Source organism: Cynocephalus volans, chromosome 10 (genome assembly GCF_027409185.1).
Source record: "Cynocephalus volans isolate mCynVol1 chromosome 10, mCynVol1.pri, whole genome shotgun sequence".
NCBI classification, from domain to species: domain Eukaryota; kingdom Metazoa; phylum Chordata; class Mammalia; order Dermoptera; family Cynocephalidae; genus Cynocephalus; species Cynocephalus volans.
Window position 1 is genome coordinate 127058341 of NC_084469.1, and position 20600 is coordinate 127078940.

At 43.0% G+C, this 20600-nt stretch overlaps 1 protein-coding gene across 1 annotated transcript in view; it reads right to left on the reverse strand.

Annotated features, from left to right (window-relative positions):
• Nucleotides 1–20600, reverse strand: part of HYDIN (HYDIN axonemal central pair apparatus protein) — a 364550-nt gene that overhangs the window by 79287 nt on the left and 264663 nt on the right. Inside the window, exons 45-49 of the mRNA XM_063112309.1 lie at nucleotides 17383–18000; nucleotides 15269–15490; nucleotides 4466–4674; nucleotides 4068–4250; nucleotides 3069–3188 (exon numbers count right to left, since the gene is read on the reverse strand). Of these exons, the coding sequence (XP_062968379.1) occupies nucleotides 3069–3188; nucleotides 4068–4250; nucleotides 4466–4674; nucleotides 15269–15490; nucleotides 17383–18000 (1352 nt within the window). The remainder of the gene's footprint in view (nucleotides 1–3068; nucleotides 3189–4067; nucleotides 4251–4465; nucleotides 4675–15268; nucleotides 15491–17382; nucleotides 18001–20600) is intronic.

The window sequence follows — 20600 nt, forward strand, 5'->3', positions numbered from 1 at the left end:
GAACCCTCTAAGTCTTAGTCTCCTTATCCCTAACAAGGGATGATAATACCTCTTAGGATTTTTGAGTATTAAGTGCGACCATGTACCTGAAACTCTTAGGACAGCTGCAGATATCAAATGCCCAATGAATGGTAGTTATTATTACCACAAAGAATTCTGAGAAATACGCAGAGCTATCCTTCCATGTGCTTATACCCCTAGGAGAGATTATCATTTGAGTAACTTGTTACTTCACATCTGTTTTAGAGATGACCTTATTCATCTCCTTCTTCCCTACCCTCACAGAATGTTACTGTTTTCGGGCCGGCCCCGTGGCTCACTCGGGAGAGTGCAGCACTGGGAGCACTGAGGCCACAGGTTCGGATTCTATATAGGGATGGCCGGTGCGCTCACTGGTTGAGCGTGGTGCAGACCACACTGTGCTGAGGGTTGCGATCCCCTTACCGGTCAAAAAAAAAGAATGTTACTGTTTTGGCATGGTTTCATTCGACCTTTGCTATGAGTTAAATGTGTTCCCCAAAGTGTTCATGTATTGGAAACTTAATCCCCGCTGTAACAGTGCTAAGAGGGTGGGAAACCCTATGATGGTAATTGAAAGGTAATGCCTTTAGGAGGTTATTAGATTTTGAGGAGTGTACCCTTGTGAATGGATTAATCAATCCATTGATGGCTCAATAAGTGGTCATGGGCATGGTTCTGATGGCTTTCTAAGGAGAGTGAGTGAGCAGGTTAGCTCTCTCTTGCTCAGCCATCCACCATGAGTGACACCCTGTGAACAAGACCCTACCAGATGACCCCCCTGGACTGTGGACTTAGCCTCTGAACTGTAAGAAATGAATTTTAGTTTCATGTATTTTGTTATAAGCAATAGAGAGACTAATACAGCCTTCTTCACTGCTATGAGGTTGATTCTGTTCCTTAGAACCTTTGGGAGAGATCCGCAGAGTTGAACACTGTGGGCTTTGGAAGATGCTCAGTTAATGGTAACTGAATAGAAAAGGAACCCCAGGAGAAGGCACAAGGAATAAAGATGCACATCACCAGAAGTCATCGCCTAGGCCAGGAAAGCAGAAACAGGCAAAAGCTTTCTAGACAGGCTAGGATGGTGGATGGAAGGAGAGAGAATGACAGAGAGCAAACCATAGTCAGAGAGGCAGAGAACTCTGTGTGAATAGCTAACTGCCAAAGCAGTGGTGGTCTTCACGTCTAACCAGTCATCATCACCTTCCAGTGCTTTGCTAAAGGTTTCGTGTGTGTTACCCTGTTCGTTCAGTACTCACAAATCTGTGAGGTGGGTGCTGTCATTTTCCCATTTTGCAGATGAGAACATTGAGGCTCAGCAAGGTTTAAAAGAATAAATGAAGAATACCCAGCTGTTCTAGGCCTTGTTTTGAGACACTGTAATGCCCTCCTCCAGGATCAGTGCTGTCTGCTCCCAGATCCTGGTTAATTCCAGTGCTTCCCCGAGCAGCTGCCTCCCTAAATGGCCATGATTTCCCTGGGCCCCACCCCTGGACTGCTTTCTAGATCATGTACATCCAGCCGACCCCCACTTCTTCTCCCTCCTAAGCCCTTCTACTGAGCCTTAAAGGTCCGCTCCACCATCAGCAAACCTTCCTCACATTCATGTTCTAATCCAGCATCCCAGGAAATGAACTGAAGGTGAGAAGAGACTGGGGAACAAAGATGGTCCATTCGCTCCACCAAGGAAGCACAGAAATAAATCCTCTGTGCTTATCACAGAAAATGCTAGATTGAGTGAAGACACGATGGAGACCTTGGTTCCAGTTGTAGTCTCCCTTCCTGCCTATGCAGTAAGAAATTAGTATATAACTGAAAAAACTAGTATCACTAAAAATTTAGGATCATCAGCCTCACCTGGGCCCCGATTCTGCCTGATAATCTGTTTTTCTAATATGCCCCTTCTCCTGCTTTCTACAAAACTGTTTTTCATACCTTTGCCATTTCCTCGGCATGTTTAACTTCCTCCACGTCCCTCACCCTCAGGGGATGCGCTCACATCGTTTGTCATGGAGAAAATAAACATAGTTGCATTGGAATCTCCTCACCATTCCGACCAAATCTGTAAACCTACCTTTACCTGAAGCCATCTCACCTTTCACCCCTGTCGTATGAGATGATGGTGCCTCGTCCTGGCAAAGGCCAGCGTCCCCACATCCCATTGTGTTGTGTCAGGTAGCTGTGCCACTCACGGTCCCCACTTTCTCCTGAAACTCCGACTCCCTCCGTCCCCTTGGTATAGGACATCATAAAACAGCAGCCTGCAAATGGCCTTCCCTGCACTCCGTCTCCCTCCCCTCCCTTCACAGCCAAGCTTTTCCAGAGAGTTGTCTTCACACCTGTCTCCATTCTCTCGCCTCCCACTGACTCCTCGACTCACCTTGCTTGGGCGTCACCCCCAGGACATCCCCCAGGACTCTGGCTAAGGCCCCTAGCGACCTCCACGTCGTTGAACCCTGTGGATGACTGTGTCCTCATCTTTCTGCCCTCCCTGCAGCCACCGTGCCCTCTTCCCAGTGCCCCACGGCAGCACCTTTCCTGGTTCCCATAGCTCTGGCCCTGTTTCTCATCCCCTTTGCTGGCTCCTCCTCTTGTGTGTGGTAGATCTTCAGGGCTCCCTCCTTGGGTCTTCTCTTCTCACTGTACACTCTCCTCTTAGACAATCTCATTCACTCCCATGGCTTTTGCTGTCTTGAAGACAGACCCCTCCTTTGGGAACCCAAATCGTGTAGACTATTCCCTGCTTTATGTGGCTACTAGAGAAGACTCCCAAGCATCTCAAACTTAACATATTCCAAAGTGAACTCTTGATCCTACCTTTCTGAAACCTGGACCTTTCCCAGGCTTTCCCATTTGGGAGAATGACAACCCCATTTATTTGGTGCTAGTAGAACTTGGAACACAAGGACACAGTTTCCCTGACTTGTGGTCCAGGGCTAACTGAGGCAGCATTAGCAAAAGCTACATCTATATGGCACCCACACTCGTGCTATTTATGAGCCCAATCCAGGAGTCTGTAATATGCTTTGAAATAACAGAACTCTTACTTATCTCTTGATTTTCCACAAAGCAGTGGCCCGAAGTAAAACCTCTCCATCTTCGTAATATACTTCTTAAAGATGACCTCATTTATCTTCATGTCCATCTTCTGCTGAGGGAAGACCACTCTGAACACAGGGGAGGAAGTGATGGGGAGAGGCTGCCTGAGTGGGAGCTCAATGCTGCCATGTGATGTTCACATAAACCCAACACTCCCTGTTCAGCAAAAGGTCTAGGTGTCTGGAGACAGAGTGCCTCAATTAGAGGATCTCTGTTGAACCTTTATCCCAGCCCTCCGCTCTCAGAGGAGATAGTACGGTTTGACCCTGAGAAAAAAGATTCCCAGTGGTGGCTTCCCTAATGAGGGCTGATGACAGAGCTGACTCGGATGTTCTGTCTTAGTGCATCTAGCTAGAAAAATTCCTGAGGATCCCTATGGAAAACTAGTTCGGGTACATAATTAATTAGTTTCTCAGTTCCTTGGTCCAGTGTGGCCCTTTGGTGAGAATTGCAAAAATGCTCCCCTTGGTGGGCCAGCTATGAAAGGTCCTTTCTCTAGGGGGAGTTGCCCCGCTGGCTTGCTCAGCCAGGTGCCTCTATGTAGTGCACGAGCTGTGCAGTGTTCAGCAGCTCAGAAACACGTCTGCCCATGGAGATGTACACATATATTCATATCAGAGGATACAGAGCCCTATAGTAAATATGAAACTGGTTTAAATTTGCTTAATAATTAAATAAACAAACTTACTTGCCCAAAGGAAGACTTTTTCCCTTCCTTTTCACACTTGTTATCAATGTCTTTATCTCAGCCTGGGAATGCCCCGTGGTATCACATCATCCCCGTGGCTCTTGGTCAATGTCCAAGACACTGAAGACTGATACAAGAAGAGGGTCTGGGATGCTGTCCCAGCTCCACATTGTTATTAAGAGCCACCTTGTTCAAAGTACCATGGGGGGAAACTAAAATGTACCTATCAACCTTTCCTTTTAAAATAAAATACACTTACTTTGGGTCTTGACAAATGTACGGGTAAGAGCAGACACCCCGGCAGTAAAGCTGGTACTGGCGGCGAGTTCCAAGGACCTCAAAGTTAAATGTTTGGTCAAAGTTACCAAGATCGTTGGAAGAGAAGTGCACTTGTAGCGTTACCTCACCATTGGCTGGCACGATCCACCGGAAGTGGTTCGCCCTGCAAATGACCACATGGGTTTTTAAAGTGAGAGTGCTTCCTTCTGGCCAAGAGAAGACAGGATAGCTGCCTGGGAGAAGTCCTATCTTGCTGGAGTTAGGCATGGTGGGCCACAGGGCCCCACAGGCAGGACAGCCCTGTCCCCATCTGGTGCTGTGACAGCCACACCCTCAATCTGGGGCTTAGCATTCCCCTCCCCAGGCTTAGAGGCCCACCTGATGATTTTCTCCTGGGACTGCTGCCCACTGAAGTTGCTCTGGTCTGTGTCTGACAGGGGGGCAATGGTTCCATCAGTTTCTGCAGAGAGGCCCTTCCTGTTGACGGCCATGCGACGCTTGTCCTTCTGAGTCTCATGGATTTGCTCTGGTTTTTCTTTCATTTTCTGTCTACTCCCCTTAGGTGAGGAGGTCTGCTCCTCTTGAGCCTTAATTAAAAATGAGCATGAGGTCTTAAATACTCACATACACACAGATAGAAGACAGAGATGCCTAGCACACATCTGCAGTCTGGGGTGATGGCACTGCAGGGTCAGGAAGCCTCGAGAGGAGCAGGGCCCAGTCTCATGTGGCGGTAACAGAACCAGCCTTTCCCTTGGCACCCCATTCCCCGAGAAGGAGAAAGCTCAAATCTGGCAGGGAGCATGTGGAAGTAGAGTTTTAGTTCCTGGCAGTACCCCACCGTAGCCAGCTGGGCTTCCAGTTTTCTTGGCATTGCTAGACCAGTTACCCCTGCATGCTTGTTGTTTACTTTCTAAATTTTTTAGATTAGAAATATGGTGGCACGTTCTATTCACCACTATCTCCTCTCCCCTTCTCTTTGTTCTTAAGATTTCTATATTAAAAAAAAAATTCTTACTGATTTGGAAAGGAGTAGAGGTAATCTGGCATGTTTAAGAAGAAGTTCCCATTTTTCTAGCAGTATTTTCATGTTTCCTGATAAAATTTTTTCTCTTTTATTTTTCCCTTTATTTATCATTTCCATCTTTCTGTTTTAGAAAACTTTCAAAGTTGAAGGCCTAGTACAGTAATACCTAGTTTTAACAGTTGTTAACATTTAGCCATATTTACTTTATCTATTGTTTTTTCTTATGAACCATTTGAAAGTAAGTTGTAGACATGATGACTTTTTGCCTTGAAATACTTGCATCTCCTCAGAGCAAGGATGTTCTCCTGCACTACCACAATACTATTATCACACCTAAGAAAATGAACAGTTCTATAATATCATTCCAGCACATATTAAAAATTTCCTATTTGTCCCAGGCATGTCTTTTTTTTTTTTTTTTTTTTTTTAAATTTTATTTTGTCGATATACATTGTGGCTGATTATTGTTGCCCATCACCAAGACCTCCCTCCCTCCTCCCTCCCCCCCTTCCCCCACCGATGTCCCCTCTGTTTGCTTGTCGTGTCAACTTCAAGTAATTGTGGTTGTTATATCTTCTCCCCCCCTTTTTTTGGGGTGTGTGTGTGTGTGTGAATTTATATATTAATTTTTAGCTCCCACCAATAAGTGAGAACATTTGGTATTTCTCTTTCTGTGCCTGACTTGTTTCACTTAATATAATTCTCTCAAGGTCCATCCATGTTGTTGCAAATGGCAGTATTTCATTCGTTTTTATAGCTGAGTAGTATTCCATTGTGTAGATGTACCACATTTTCCGTATCCACTCATCTGATGATGGACATTTGGGCTGGTTCCAACTCTTGGCTATTGTAAAGAGTGCTGCGATGAACATTGGGGAACAGGTATACCTTCAACTTGATGATTTCCATTCCTCGGGGAATATTCCCAACAGTGGGATAGCTGGGTCGTATGGTATATCTATGTGCAATTGTTTGAGGAACCTCCATACCATTTTCCATAGAGGCTGCACCATTTTGCAGTCCCACCAACAATGTATGAGAGTTCCTTTTTCTCCGCAACCTCGCCAGCATTTATCGTTCAGGGTCTTTTGGATTTTAGCCATCCTAACTGGGGTTAGATGGTATCTCAGTGTAGTTTTGATTTGCATTTCCCGGATACTGAGTGATGTTGAGCATTTTTTCATATGTCTGTTGGCCATTTGTATAGCTTCCTTAGAGAAATGCCTACTTAGCTCTTTTGCCCATTTTTAAATTGGGTTGCTTGTTTTTTTCTTGTCAAGTTGTTTGAGTTCCTTATATATTCTGGATATTAATCCTTTGTCAGATGTATAGTTTGCAAATATTTTCTCCCACTCTGTTAGTTGTCTTTTAACTCTGTTAATTGTTTCTTTTGCTGTGCAGAAGCTTTTTAGTTTGATATAATCCCATTTGTTTATTTTTCCTTTGGTTGCCCGTGCTTTTGGGGTCATATTCATGAAGTCTGAGTCCAGTCCTATTTCCTGAAGTGTTTCTCCTATGTTTTCTTTAAGAAGTTTTATTGTTTCAGGGTGTATATTTAAATCCTTAATCCATTTTGAGTTGATTTTAGTATATGGTGAGAGGTATGGATCTAGTTTCATTCTCCTGCATGTGGATATCCAGTTATCCCAGGACCATTTGCTGAAGAGGCAGTCCCTTCCCCAGTGAATAGGCTTGGTGCCTTTGTCAAAGATCAGATGGCAGTAAGTGTGTGGGTTGATTTCTGGATTCTCTATTCTATTCCATTGATCAGTGTGTCCGTTTTTATGCCAGTACCATACTGTTTTGGTTATTATAGCTTTGTAGTATAGCTTAAAGTCAGGTAGTGTTATGCCTCCAGCTTTATTTTTTTTGCTCAGCATTCCTTTGGCTATGCGTGGTCTTTTATTATTCCATATAAATGTCTCGATAGTTCTTTCCATTTCTGAGAAAAATGTCTTTGGAATTTTGATGGGGATTGCATTGAATTTGTATATCACTTTGGGTAGTATGGACATTTTCACTATGTTGATCCTTCCAATCCAAGAGCATGGGATATCTTTCCATCTTCTTGTATCCTCTCTAATTTCTCTCAGCAGTGGTTTGTAGTTCTCATTATAGAGATTTTTCATCTCCTTGGTTTACCCAATTCCTAATTATTTTTTTTTTTTTGGTAGCTATTGTAAATGGGCAGGCTTTCTTGATTTCTCTTTCTGCATGTTCACTATTGGAGAAAAGAAATGCTACTGATTTTTGTGTGTTGATTTTGTATCCTGCTACTGTGTTGAAATCATTTATCAATTCCAGCAGTTTTTTTGTAGAGGTTTTAGGCTGTTCGATATATAGGATCATGTCATCTGCAAACAGGGAAAGTTTGACTTCATCTTTTCCAATCTGGATGCCCTTTATTTCCTTCTCTTCTCTGATTGCTCTGGCTAGTACTTCCAACACTATGTTGAATAGGAGTGGTGAGAGTGGGCATCCTTGTCTAGTTCCTGTTCTTAAAGGAAAAGCTTTCAGCTTTTCCCCATTCAGGATGATATTGGCAGTGGGTTTGGCATATATGGCTTTAATTATGTTGAGATACTTTCCCTCTATACCTTACTTATAGAGGGTCTTTGTCATGAATGAGTGCTGAACTTTATCAAATGCTTTTTCAGCATCTATAGAGATGATCATATGGTCCTTGTGTTTGAGTTTATTAATATGGTGTATCACATTTATTGATTTGCGTATGTTGAACCAACCTTGCATCCCTGGGATGAATCCCACTTGATCGTGATGAATAATTTTTCGTATGTGTTGCTGTATTCTGTTTGCTAGTATTTTAGTGAGGATTTTTGCAACTATATTCATCAAGGATATCGGCCTGTAGTTTTCTTTTTTGGTTATATCTTTACCTGGTTTTGGTATCAGGATGATGTTTGCTTCATAGAATGAGTTTGGGAGATTTGCGTCCGTTTCAATCTTTTGGAATAGTTTGTAAAGAATCGGTGTCAATTCCTCTTTGAATGTTTGGTAAAATTCTGCTGTGAATCCATCTGGTCCTGGGCTTTTCTTTGTTGGGAGCCTTCTGATAACAGCTTCAATCTCCTTTATTGTTATTGGTCTGTTCAAATTTTCTAGGTCTTCATGGTTCAGTTTTGGGAGCTTGTGTGTGTCCAGAAATTTATCCACTTCCTCCAGATTTTCAAATTTGTTGGCGTATAGTTGTTTCTAGTAGTCTCGAATGATTTCTTGTATTTCAGATGAATCAGGTATATCGCCTTTTTCATTTCTAATTTTTGTTATTTGAGTCTTCTCTCTTCTTTTTTTTGTTAGCCATGCTAATGGTTTGTCAATTTTATTTATCTTTTCAAAAAACCAACTTTTTGATTCATTGATATTTTGAATTGTTTTTTGGTTTTCAATTTCATTCAGTTCTGCTCTGATGTTAATGATTTCTTTCCGTCTGCTAACTTTAGGTTTGGATTGTTCTTGTTTTTCTAGTTCTTTAAGGTGAAGTGTTAGGTTGTTCACTTGCCATCTTTCCATTCTTCTGAAGTGAGCGTTTAATGCAATAAATTTTCCCCTCAATACTGCTTTTGCAGTATCCCACAGGTTTTGGTATGATGTATCATTGTTTTCATTAGTTTCAATAAATTTTTTGATTTCCTGCTTGATTTCTTCTTGGACCCATATGTCATTAAGTAGAATGCTGTTTAATTTCCATGTGTTTGTATAGTTTCCAGAGTTTCGTTTGTTATTAATTTCTAGTTTTAATCCATTGTGGTCTGAGAAGATACATGGGATAATTCCAATTTTTTTGAATTTATTGAGACTTGATTTGTGGCCTAATATGTGATCTATCCTGGAGAATGATCCATGTGCTGATGAGAAGAATGAATATTCTGAGGTTGTTGCATGGAATGTTCTGTAGATATCTGCCAATTCCAATTGGTCTAGAGTCTTGTTTAGATCTTGTGTTTCTCTACTGATTCTTTGCCTAGATGATCTGTCTAATATTGACAGTGGGGTGTTCAGGTCCCCTGCTATTATGGTATTAGTGTCTATTTCCTTCTTCAGGTCTAATAGAGTTTGTTTTATAAATCTGGCTGCTCCAACATTGGGTGCGTACATATTTATGATTGTTATGTCTTCTTGATGGATCAGTCCTTTTATCATTAAGTAGTGTCCCTCATTGTCTCTTTTTATGGTTTTTAGTTTAAAGTCTATTTTGTCAGATATAAGAATAGCTACTCCAGCTCATTTTTCTTTTCTGTTTGCATGGTAAATCTTTTTCCATCCTTTCACTCTTAGTCTCTGTGAATCTTTATGGGTGAGGTGGGTCTCTTGTAGGCAGCATATAGTTGGGTCCTCCTTTTTGATCCAGTCAGCCAGTCTGTGTCTTTTGATTGGGGAATTTAAGCCTTTTACATTAAGAGTTGTTATTGAAAGGTGTTGATTTATTCCTAGCATTTTATTGGTTGTTTGGTTGTCTTAGGTGTCTTTTGTTCCTTGCTTTCTGATTTACTGTTTGGTTTCTGTGTTTGTTGGTTCCTTAGGTTGTAGATAGCATTTTTGTTTGTTTGTTTTCTCTTCATGAATGCCATTTTTATTATACTAGTGGGTATTGATTTTTCTTGGGTTTTTATGGCAGTGGTAGTTATTTTTCAGGAACCAAGCCCAGTACTCCCTTGAGGATTTCTTGTAAGGGTGGTCGTGTGGTAGTGAACTCCTGCAGTTTTTGTTTGTCTGAGAAATATACTATTTGCCCTTCATTTCGGAAGGATAGCCTTGCAGGGTAGAGTATTCTTGGCTGGCAATCTTTGTCTTTTAGTATTTTGAATATATCATCCCATTCCTTTCTAGCTTTTAGGGTTTGTGATGAAAAGTCTGATGTTAGCCTGATTGGGGCTCCCTTATAGGTGATTTGATGCTTCTCTCTTGCAGCTTTTAAGATTGTCTCTTTGTCTCTGAGTTTTGCCAATTTGAGTATAACATGTCTTGGAGAAGGCCTTTTTGGGTTGAATACGTTTGGAGATCTTTGAGCTTCCTGGATCTGAAATCTGTGATTTTTCCTATACCTGGGAAGTTTTCTGCCACTATTTTGTTGAATATGTTTTCAATGCAATCTCCTTTTTCCTCCCCTTCTGGAATACCCATGACTCGGATATTTGAGCACTTAAGGTTGTCTGATATCTCTCTCAGATTTTCTTCAATGTCTTTGATTCTTTTTTCTTTCTTTTTGTCTGCGTGTGTTATTTCAAACAGCCCATCTTCAAGTTCAGAGGTTCTCTCTTCAACTTCGACAAGCCTGCTGGTTAAACTCTCCATTGTGTTTTTTATTTCGCTGAATAACTTCTTCAGTTCAGCAAGTTCTGCTACATTTTTTTTTCAGGACATTGATTTCCTTGTACATTTCCTCTTTCAGGTCCTGTATACTTTTCCTCATTTCATCATGATGTCTAGCTGAGTTTTCTTGTATTTCATTGTTTCCTTAGAATTATCACTCGAAATTCCTTGTCAGTCATTTCAAGGGCTTCTTGTTGTACAGGATGTAGAGTTTTAGATTTATTAACTTTTGGTGGTGTAGTTTCTTGATTTTTTGTATTTCTGGTATCTTTTTTTTGATGTTTATTCATTGTGGCAGGGGGTTTCACAGTCCACCGGTTTGAGACTATTGACTAACTAAGATGTTGCTGTGGTTGCCAATTTGGTATGGCTACCTCCGTGAATGCTCAGTTGGCCTCTAATGCCTTGTGTGTGTGGTTGCCTCGGGTCTTGAGTCTCTCCGGGGAGCCACCTTTCTGGTCAGCTTGGACTCTGCTGGGCTGCTGGATCATGTACCACAGGGTGTGTGATCTCTGCTGAGCTTTCACTTCCCATGCAGGTCTTCTCCCTGTTCTGTGCGCTCTGGCCTGGGCTGTTGGATCGTGCAGTGGCGACCCCACAGGGTGTGTGGTTTCTGTTGAGTCTCTGCCTCCCTAGCCGGATGTTTTCCCACTCTGTGCACACTGGGCTGGGCTGGGATGTGTCTTCTGCTGGGCCTCGTCTATCAGCTGGGCCTTCAAGACCCTGCTCGGCACCACCTCGCCCAGGAAGTCTACCAGGTTTCTGCTAGGCACAGACGACCAGTCGCTCTGGGTGCCTTTGTAGCACTGTGTAGATCTTTCTCGGGACTTATCACCTTCCTCCTGGTATCGCAGTTATTTGTGTACTTGTCTTATCTCCCATACTAGAGCATGAGCTCCTCGGGGGAGGAGCCCGCAGCACATGGTTCACTTTTGTATCCCCCCGGCGTGGACCGAGACCTGTGCCCGCCCGCCGTCAGCTCTCTGGCAGGTTCAAGCGGACTTGGGAAGTCTCCAACCACACTATTCCTAACCAGAAATTGGTTAGGTGTTTTTCTGAACTGTTGGCCACAGAGATGATATCTGCCTTCCAGTAACAGGAAGTTTACCGGGGGCCGGAGCCCAGGGTGCGGTGGAGTGACAGTCGGCCCTGCCCGTACTTCCTTGCCCTCCCGATGCTGGCCGGGGATGCCCCACACCACCAGCCCTGCCAGAGAACCACGGAGGGAGTGGGAGGGAGGCCGGCCCGCAGGCCCCGGGAAGCCCCATGCCAGGGCATGCAAGTGGGAAGGCTCAGTGAGGAGCCGAGCCAGGCGAGGAGGACAGGCTTGGCTGAGCCCGGCCGGAGCTGCCACCACCTGAGAAAATGGAGGCAGCCCCGGGGGCAGTGAGTGGCCTGGTGGTGCAGGCGGAAGCTGGGTGGGCGTCAGCCCCCCGAGCAGGGCCGGTTCGGGGGTCACCCACAGGGCTGTGCCAGGTCAGGCGCTCCCTCTCTGCCTCTGGTTTGTCGCCTTCCCCATTCTTGGCTCCCGCCACCTTGGGCTGCTCGCTCGGTCCCGCGGCGCGGCTCAGGCACTCCCAGGAATCTTCTTTTATGCTGGCCTGTAACCTTGAATCATGAATAGGGCAGCTGGCCGCCTTCAGCGCGGCCCCGGCCTCCGTGATCCTGGCTGCATCCATGGCAGCCCTGGCGCCATGTTCCCTGTTTAGAGACTCGCTTTTGCAGCTAAGAAACAGTTCTTTTCCTGCTCCATACTTCAAAGCTTTTGCCTGTAAATGAGGCAGCCTCTCTTGCCAAGGGCAAAGTGGCGGTCAGCCCCCACGACCGGCCACCAGCAGCAGTCCTCCCTTAAGAGAGAGCAAGAGGAAGGACCACAAGTTTCCCGGCTGCCTAAGGCCCAGTGGCCGCCTTTTCCACCTCAGCTACTCCGCGCCAACTACTGCAGCCACCGCCATCATGAATTCTTCAATAGCTCCATTGGTAGAGCAAAGGACTGTAGGATGCATATCTTGGTAGACAGCCTTAGGTCTCTGATTCCAGGCATGTCTTTTATATCCATTTTCCTCCAAATAATTATGTAATCAAGGTTCCTATGTTGTGTTCTGTTGTTGTTTCTTTAGAATCTTTTAATCTAGACCCTTGCACTCCCTTTCAGTCACATTGATTTTTGTGGAGAGACCAGATCGTATTCTTATAGGATATCCCATAGCTTGAATTTTTCTGACTGTTCTCACAGTGTCATTTAATTTATTCCTTTATTCCCTGTATTTCCTGTAAACTGAAAATTAGGCTTAAAAGCTTGGTTAAATTCAGGGTGATGCCATGTACTCCATACTCCATCACAACCCGGGACACATAACGTCAGGCTGACTCATGGTTACAAATGCAAAAGTGTGTTCATGTGGCCAGGACGGTGTCTGCCAGATCTGCCTGTTGTAAAGTACACTCTTCCCTTTGCAGTTAGCCAATCACCTGTGTTCTGGCTGGTGTGTCTTGTTCCCTAACAAACTTTCACCCACTGCTTTTTGCATTCATTGATGATCCTTAATCAATTACAGATGCTCCTGGACTTATGATACAGTTACATCCTGAATAATCCCTCAGAAATTAGAAATATTGTAAGTTGAAAATGTATTTAATACACTAACTCACTGAACATCATAGCATAGCCTAGTCCACCTGAAACATGCTGAGAACGCTTACATTAGCCTACAATTTGGCGAAGTCATCCAACACAAAGCCTATTTTATAAAGTGTTGAATATCTCATGTAACTTATTTACACTGTACTGAAAGTGGATAGAAGAATGATTGTATGGATATTATTGTACAGTCAAAAAATTGTAAGTTGAACCATCATAGGTCAGAGACCATTTGTATTTCACTGGGAATAACAAAATAGTGATTTTCTAATTCTGTCATTCTTTCTATAATTTTAAACTGCCATTCTTCTAGAATGAAGAGCTTTCATTCATCAACTGGGGAAGAATTAGAGTTTTTCCTAAAATGACAGGTTAAAGAATGCTTAATTCTTTCATTTTCATGGCCAATTTTCAGAATAAGGAATTGGTGCAATAGTAACCTCTGATGATGGTGGCATTTTTTCTTCTTTCTTTTTTTTTTTTTTTTTTTGAAATTTTACCATTGACTTTCTGCTCTGGTGAGGCATACCCACCCATGCTACTGACCTCTGGTGTTGATTTCCTAGTTACTGGTAAACTGAAGTTTGGGGTAGTCTCTGTCACCTAATTATGCCATAGGCAGGGCCTACAGGAGATTCTATTTGCCCCCTTTTCTGATGTGCATGGTTTGTAGGAGGCTGTGCAGAGATATTCAAATTCTGGGCACCATTCTTCTCTTGAAATAAAAGCCCCTCTATAAATTTTAATATATATATATTTCTGCCTATTATTGGTTAAATCTATTTTCCTTTGTGATCTATTCTATGAATTGCATATATTTTCTTCTATTTCTATATTATTTTGTTTTGATTATTTATATTTTTAATCCAGCTGGAATTTATTATACTATATTGTAGCAGGCATGGAGATAAAAATATGTTGCCATCATTATTTAATCATCCGTCTTTTCTCTAGTGATGTGGATTCCCTTAGCTTGTTGATTGTTATATTCTTAAACACTGTGAATCACCTTAGCTCACAATGCATTTTAATCTCTTTTAAAAAGAGCTAGATTTGCTTATTTTTTCTTGTAGATGAGCTTCAGAGTAACTTGACAAGTTCCCTAAACACTCCATGGGGATTGGAAAGGTTGGAAGATGACAATCAATCATTTTCAGTCTCTGCTTGGGGAGTAGGACAAGTTAGGGAAGGCACAATTTCGGAAGATCAGGGAGGGTCTTTAGGCAGGATCCCTATAAGTTGTGCCATGGATTGAATTGTGTCCCCCCAAAGTTAAACATTTTGAAACTTACTCCACACTGTGATAGTTGCTGAGAGGGTGGGAAATACTATTATGGTAATTGAGAAGTGAATGGATTAATCAATTGATGGTTTAATGGTGGTCATGGCATAGTTCTGATGGCTTTAAAAAGGCGAGTGCATGAGAAACTCTCTCTCTCTCTGCTCAGCCATCCGTTCTGTGTGACCCTGCATCACTATGTAGAACAAGCCAAGGACAAGGCCCTCACCAGATGTGTTCCCTGGACTTTGGACTTCCCAGCCAATGAAACTGTATGCAATAAATATTGTTTCTTTATAAATTCTCCAGTTTCAGGTATTCCTGGTTTAAGCAACAGAAACAGACTATACAGGTTGAAAGTGTCCCCCAAAAGTTCACATGTTGGGAACTTGATTCCCATTGTAACAGTGTTAAGAGGGTGGGAAATCTGATTACAGTATTTGAAAGGTGGGGCCTTTGGGAGGTGATTCGATCATGAAGACTGTGCCCTTGTGAATGGCTTAATCATGGAGCAATGGGTTATCATGGATGTGAACTGGTGGCTTTATAAGGAGAGACATGAAAGTGCTCTGGCCATTCCTGCCATGTGACACCCTGGTGTCAGGATTCTGTAGAGTTCCCACCAAGAAGGACCTCAACAGATGTGTTCTCTGGACCTTGGAATTCCCAGCCTCCAAAACTATAGGAGATAAATTTAATTTCTTTATAAACTACCCAGTTTCAGGTATTCTGTTATCAGCGACAGAAAATGGACTGATACAATCACCAACAAGTCGAGGGAAAACACACCTCAGTGAGCACAACTCACACCAGTCTCAATTTTTGGCCGTGTGGTGGGTGACCTTCCCTCCCTGCCCTTTGAAGTCCTGCCAAGGTCAGGAGAACAAGCTGCGCACGGTTTACCTTCACAGCGATCATGGTGGCTGAGAGCTCTAATTCTGTTTCTACTTCTTTTTTTTCATCCACTAGGGAGAGCTCATCAGATGGTGGGACCACAAACACAAAATGCTTCAGGACATCTGTTGTGGCCAAAGGCAGCCGCTTCACAGGGTAGGAGATGATTGAGAATAAGGCAGGAGGTGGAATGGGTGGTCCAGAGGAACCCAGACCCAGGATGTCCAGGATCTAAAGGAAAGGCTCATTGTTAATCTCTTGTGCAAAACCCTATGCCTCTCTTATCATAGCCCTTGTCACACTTTACTGTGACTGTCTATTGTCTGTCTTTGCAACTGGACTGTAAACCCTATGAGAACAGGAATCAGGTAGATACAACACATGGCCTAGCACAGAGTAGGCACTGAATAAATCTCTGTTTAATTTAAAGAGATCAGTTCTTAAGGTTCTGATGTCCACCGTATAGAGTTGCTCCATCTGTTTTCAGATTCCGTGTTAGTTTTTCTTTTCTTTCTTTTTTTTTTTTAAATGTTCTTACCTTATACTGGTGAAAGAAAGTTAAGATGGGAGCAGATCAAATACAGAAAAGAAAAAAAAAAAAAAACCAAAGGTTCTGGGAATGGGGTAGAGAATGGGAATGATGAAAAGTCAAAAAGAAACTTGAGAGAGAGAGAAAATTGATTCCTGCAGCATTCTCCCATTCTGCTCTCATAGATGATGAAAGAGCGATCTCCAGAGCAGGTGGGTTGACAATTTAGTACCAACTTCTTTAGTGCCAGCATGTAAAGACCCTCAGAATAAGCATACGGTCCCTAGCTTAATTGTTGTTATCACAACAGTAAATGTTATAGCCCACCTGAGTGTCCATTTTATGGACCAAGGGGCCTTTCAGGCCTAGCATGTAACCAGCTACCCTTCGTGTAATCCCGCGTTTCTCATTCTGTGGGTCAGGGAGCTAAAGGCTTTTCCTGGCTAATATGTAGCTAGAGGCAACTCCCAGGATTTACCATGTCTGTGAAGAAAAAGATAAATAATTTGTACCAATTATTAAATTACCAGAGTCAGGGAGTTCTTCAGGCCACATACTAACCTATGACCTCGAGTGTGAAGTGGACACAACAAGGCAAAAGATGCTCTTGCTGTAGTTCTTTTTCAAAGAACATATTTCTGAAAAAACCAATCACCACAATTCCTTACCTAAGGCTGGCCTGAGGCCAAACTGAGATGAATGAAGCTGGTGTTGTGCGTGTCCTCCAACTGACTTCTCCTCCGCTGGGGCCACCCTGAACCACAGCAGCAGGACTCTTACTGTGAGGCCACATCATGTCACGCCTGCCCTCTCGAGGAATTACTTGCATCCTCCCATAGACCCTCGCCTGCTGTAAGGCCCTCTCAGGGCATGTTCTCTACTTTTTAAGGTTGCATCTAGTTTCTGATAAACTAAACCAGAGGTTGGCAAACTGTGGCCCTGGCCACATCTTTGCTTCTACTTGTTTCTGTAAATACAAATGTATTAGAATACGGTCATGCCCATTCGGTTACATATTGCTGGAGGTCGCTTTGAGTTGAGTGGTTGTGACAGAGAGTGTATGACCTGCAGCCTAAAGTATTTACTTTCTAGTTCTGTACAGAAAAAGTTTGTCCCTGGACAAAAGGCTTTAATAATCCTCTCCAAATCACTGCCAAAGGTGGCTTTTGGATTTGCAATGCTTTTGTTCATAGATATGAAAAAGCTATCAATAGAATAATTTCTGCCACTGTAGGAGGGAGGCTTGTGGGAAAAAGATTTTGGAGTAGCTGAATCTCTTGCTTCACCCCAAAGAACATCTGCCTTGCCATCTCGTAGCACCAGTACTGTCAATATTAAAAATCAACCACACAGGTGGCTTTTTATGAGGTTAGATGAAATAAATTAGATCTGTGGAACTTCCTATACATTTTCTTTTGTCAAGTAGATAAAGGACCTTTTAGCCATTATTATCTTAATTCTAAGGGGCATTAATCAGAGATTAATGCAGTTAAGGTGACATGGATTTTAGGTAGAAAGAAACACTTTTAGTGATGAGTAGCATGACATCTGCTGCCTGATTTGTCACTTCTGCCCCCTGGAGGAGAGGCTGTACCTGATCCCCTTTGGGAAGCCTGTCATTCTCCAGGGCCTGCTTCCAGCTCGAGCCTGCAAAGTCTGGAGACTGGATGTTGAGGAATGGCACACCCAGATCCTTCTTGCCTTCGTGGTCCTCGTCCCCTTCTCCATCCCCGTTGCTCCGCTCCTCCATGGCCCTCAGCCTCTCCAGACGCTCCCTCTCGGCTCGCTCCCTCTCCAGGCGCTCCTTCTCTGCTCGCTCCTTCTCCAAGCGCTCCCTCTCCCGCTCCTTGCGGCCCCTGCGCCCACCCGATGGCACCTGGCGCTGGTCATCGGGCTCATGGGACACGTCCTCCATCCCTGAGTGCAGCAGCAGAACTCCTTGCTTCCGGTCCCAGCACATGAGAATGTTCTGGATATCTTTTAAACTCAACTCATAGATTTTAAACTTCTGGGCCAATTGCTTGTCAGTGTCCTTCTGGATGTCCCCTTCGGTGTCCTCTTGTTCTTGGGCAAGAGGAAACCCAGACACGCTGGTATCGGCCATGTTCTTTTTTTTCTTGTTTACGTCTTCCTTCTCAGACATTACTGACTCCCAAGCAGATACTTTCCTTTCTACTGCCTCTTTGACATCTGGTTTGATTAAAGGAAGAAACTAGAAGGCAAAACACATAAAATATGCTTAAAGGTAGTTTTTAAAGGGGGAGCAAATTGCATAAGGAACAGCAAGAGGACATTTTGTTCATAACGAGGCCTCATAGGATTACAGGAACCTCTTACGAACACCCAGGTTGCTGGGGTCTTTACTCTAAATATCCATTCCATGCTCCTTGCCTGGAATAGATCTGGCTGAGTCCTGGCTTGTGCATTTTGAAAAATGTGCAGAATGACTTTGATGTGTACTCCTGGCTGAGAGCTGATGTTCTGAAGGATCAAGGAGAAAAGACCAGCACACACCAGTCTTCTGCATCTGCTTTCAAGTGCCCTGGGATAGGCCATAGAGGGCAGTGGTCCAATCCCGGCTGCTCTGCATGTTAGCTTTGTGACCCTGGGTGAGGACTTAGCCTCTCTCTGCCCACCTGTACAATGGGGATAGTAATATTAGTAACTACCCCAGAAGACCACTGAAGATTAAACGTGTGAATACACATAGAAAGCTTAGAGTAATGCCTGCCATGGAGTAAGGGTTCTACTAATGTTAAGTTATTAAACTTATACAGGTTTTGTATATAATGGGTGTTGTTGGGAACAAATGGGAGTTTGGAATCTGGCTGTACCCCAGACCTTTAAAAATATGTATTTACTCAATCAACTGGGCATAGAGAAACCAACTTTATTCTTTTTTCTTATTGCCCTTTTAAACTTGCTTTGTGGGTTCTGATTTTCTCCTCCCCTGGATGAAATCCTTGGGTAGCTTCCATAGCTTTTTGGGCCATTCTTTGATGACATAAAGGCCAATTCTGGCTAATGATCACTATCTGCAGTGCAGCCCGGTGTCCCCCTTCCCAGTTACAACTCTCCTCCTCACTGCGCCCAGGGCTGCTTCCAGTGTGGAGATGTGACTGGCCAGGGGCTGGCCTCCCCCTCCTCTGACTGCATCTCCTCCCGCTCCACTTCTCCATCTCGAACACAACCCAAGAGACAGCAACACGACGGTGCTGACCAAACTGTCTTATGGAGGAGCTCCAGCACCTTATTTCAGCTTGTGTGGGGGATGGGGGGACTTGGGTCCTAGTGTATCCCTCTTGGTCTGGAGAGCCACTGCTAAGATACCGGGGTCTGCATGGAAGGTGGGGCCCAGTGAGGAAAGATTTGTGCTTGGAAGATTGCGGGAGCCCAGCATAGAGCAGCTGGAGGCTGCAATAAATTACTAAGAATTTAGAGTATTTTAACGATATGATTAATGAGTTTTAGTGGGTGGGTGCAGAAAGAAAATATACCTATTATTCACACACAGGTGGAACATTTACAGAAACTGATCACATACGAGGCCATATAGCAAGGCTCAACATAGGTGAATGATCAATATGACATAGAACATGTTCTCTGAAGATAGTATTTTAAAATCAGAAATCAAAAAAAGAAAGCCAAAATGAAGTCACTCATTTGGAGATCAGAAAATACACTTAGAAATAATTCATAGATTTAAGAAGCAGCCATAAAGGATGGTAGAAAATATTAAGAATTGAACAACAATGAAAACACTGAATACCAACAATTGAGGAATATTTCTAAAATAATGTTTGAAAGTGCATATATCTTTAAATCCTTTTATAACTTTAAATAAATTGGAAAAGGAAAATGATTGACAGTTAATATGATAAGCATCCACCTTAAGAAGTTAGAAAAAGAACAGAAGAATAACATAAAGAAAGTATAAAGAAGAAAATTTTAAAAGACAGGAACAAAAACTAATTAGATTGAAAATAAACATGCAGTGAAGGTAATCCACAAAGGCAAAAGTTGTTCCTTTGGAAATATAATAAAAATGGCAAATGTCTAGCAAGATCGATCAGGGGGAAAAAAAAAAGGGAGAAAGGTACAAATAAATCCGTATGGAATGATAAAGAGGACATAACTATAGATACAGAAGAGGTTAAAAAGATAGTAAGATAATACCATGAGTTGCTTTATGCCAATAAATTTGGATATATGATAAAATGGATACTTTTAAAGAAACCATGAGAGATCAGATTGACTCTTAAAGTAGGAGAAAACCTGAATAAACCTTTAATCCTAAAACAAATTCATCCAATAATGTAATGTGTAACCTACCACATGATTTGATTAAAGAAGAAAAACAAATATGATCATGTCAATGGATGCAGAAAAATCACTTGATATAATTCAACACACACAAGTGAGAAATCTGTACAAAACACTTAAAAAAAAAAACAAAACCCAAAACAAACAAAACCAACAAAAAAACCCATGTGTCTGAAAGCACTGGAGAGCCATAAAGGCAGTAATTAGTTGCAGGCTGAGATGTGGGAGAGGAGGAAATACAGAGAGGAGGGTGCAGCAGTTTGGGCTGCTTTTCCCTCAAGGGCATTTGTTGCTGAAAGTGTGGCTTAGAAGCTGAACAAAGCTTTTATAGACTCATAGGGCTGGGGTTTAAAAATTAGACTTCAAGCTTGCCGAGAAAAAGAGGTCCCAGTAAATGCTCTAGCCTCTGGGTTAGAACTCTGAAAGGCTCCATCTTCGGAGTAAGGGTCGACCAGAAATAGCCTAGCTCTGCAGGGACTGAAGCTCAGT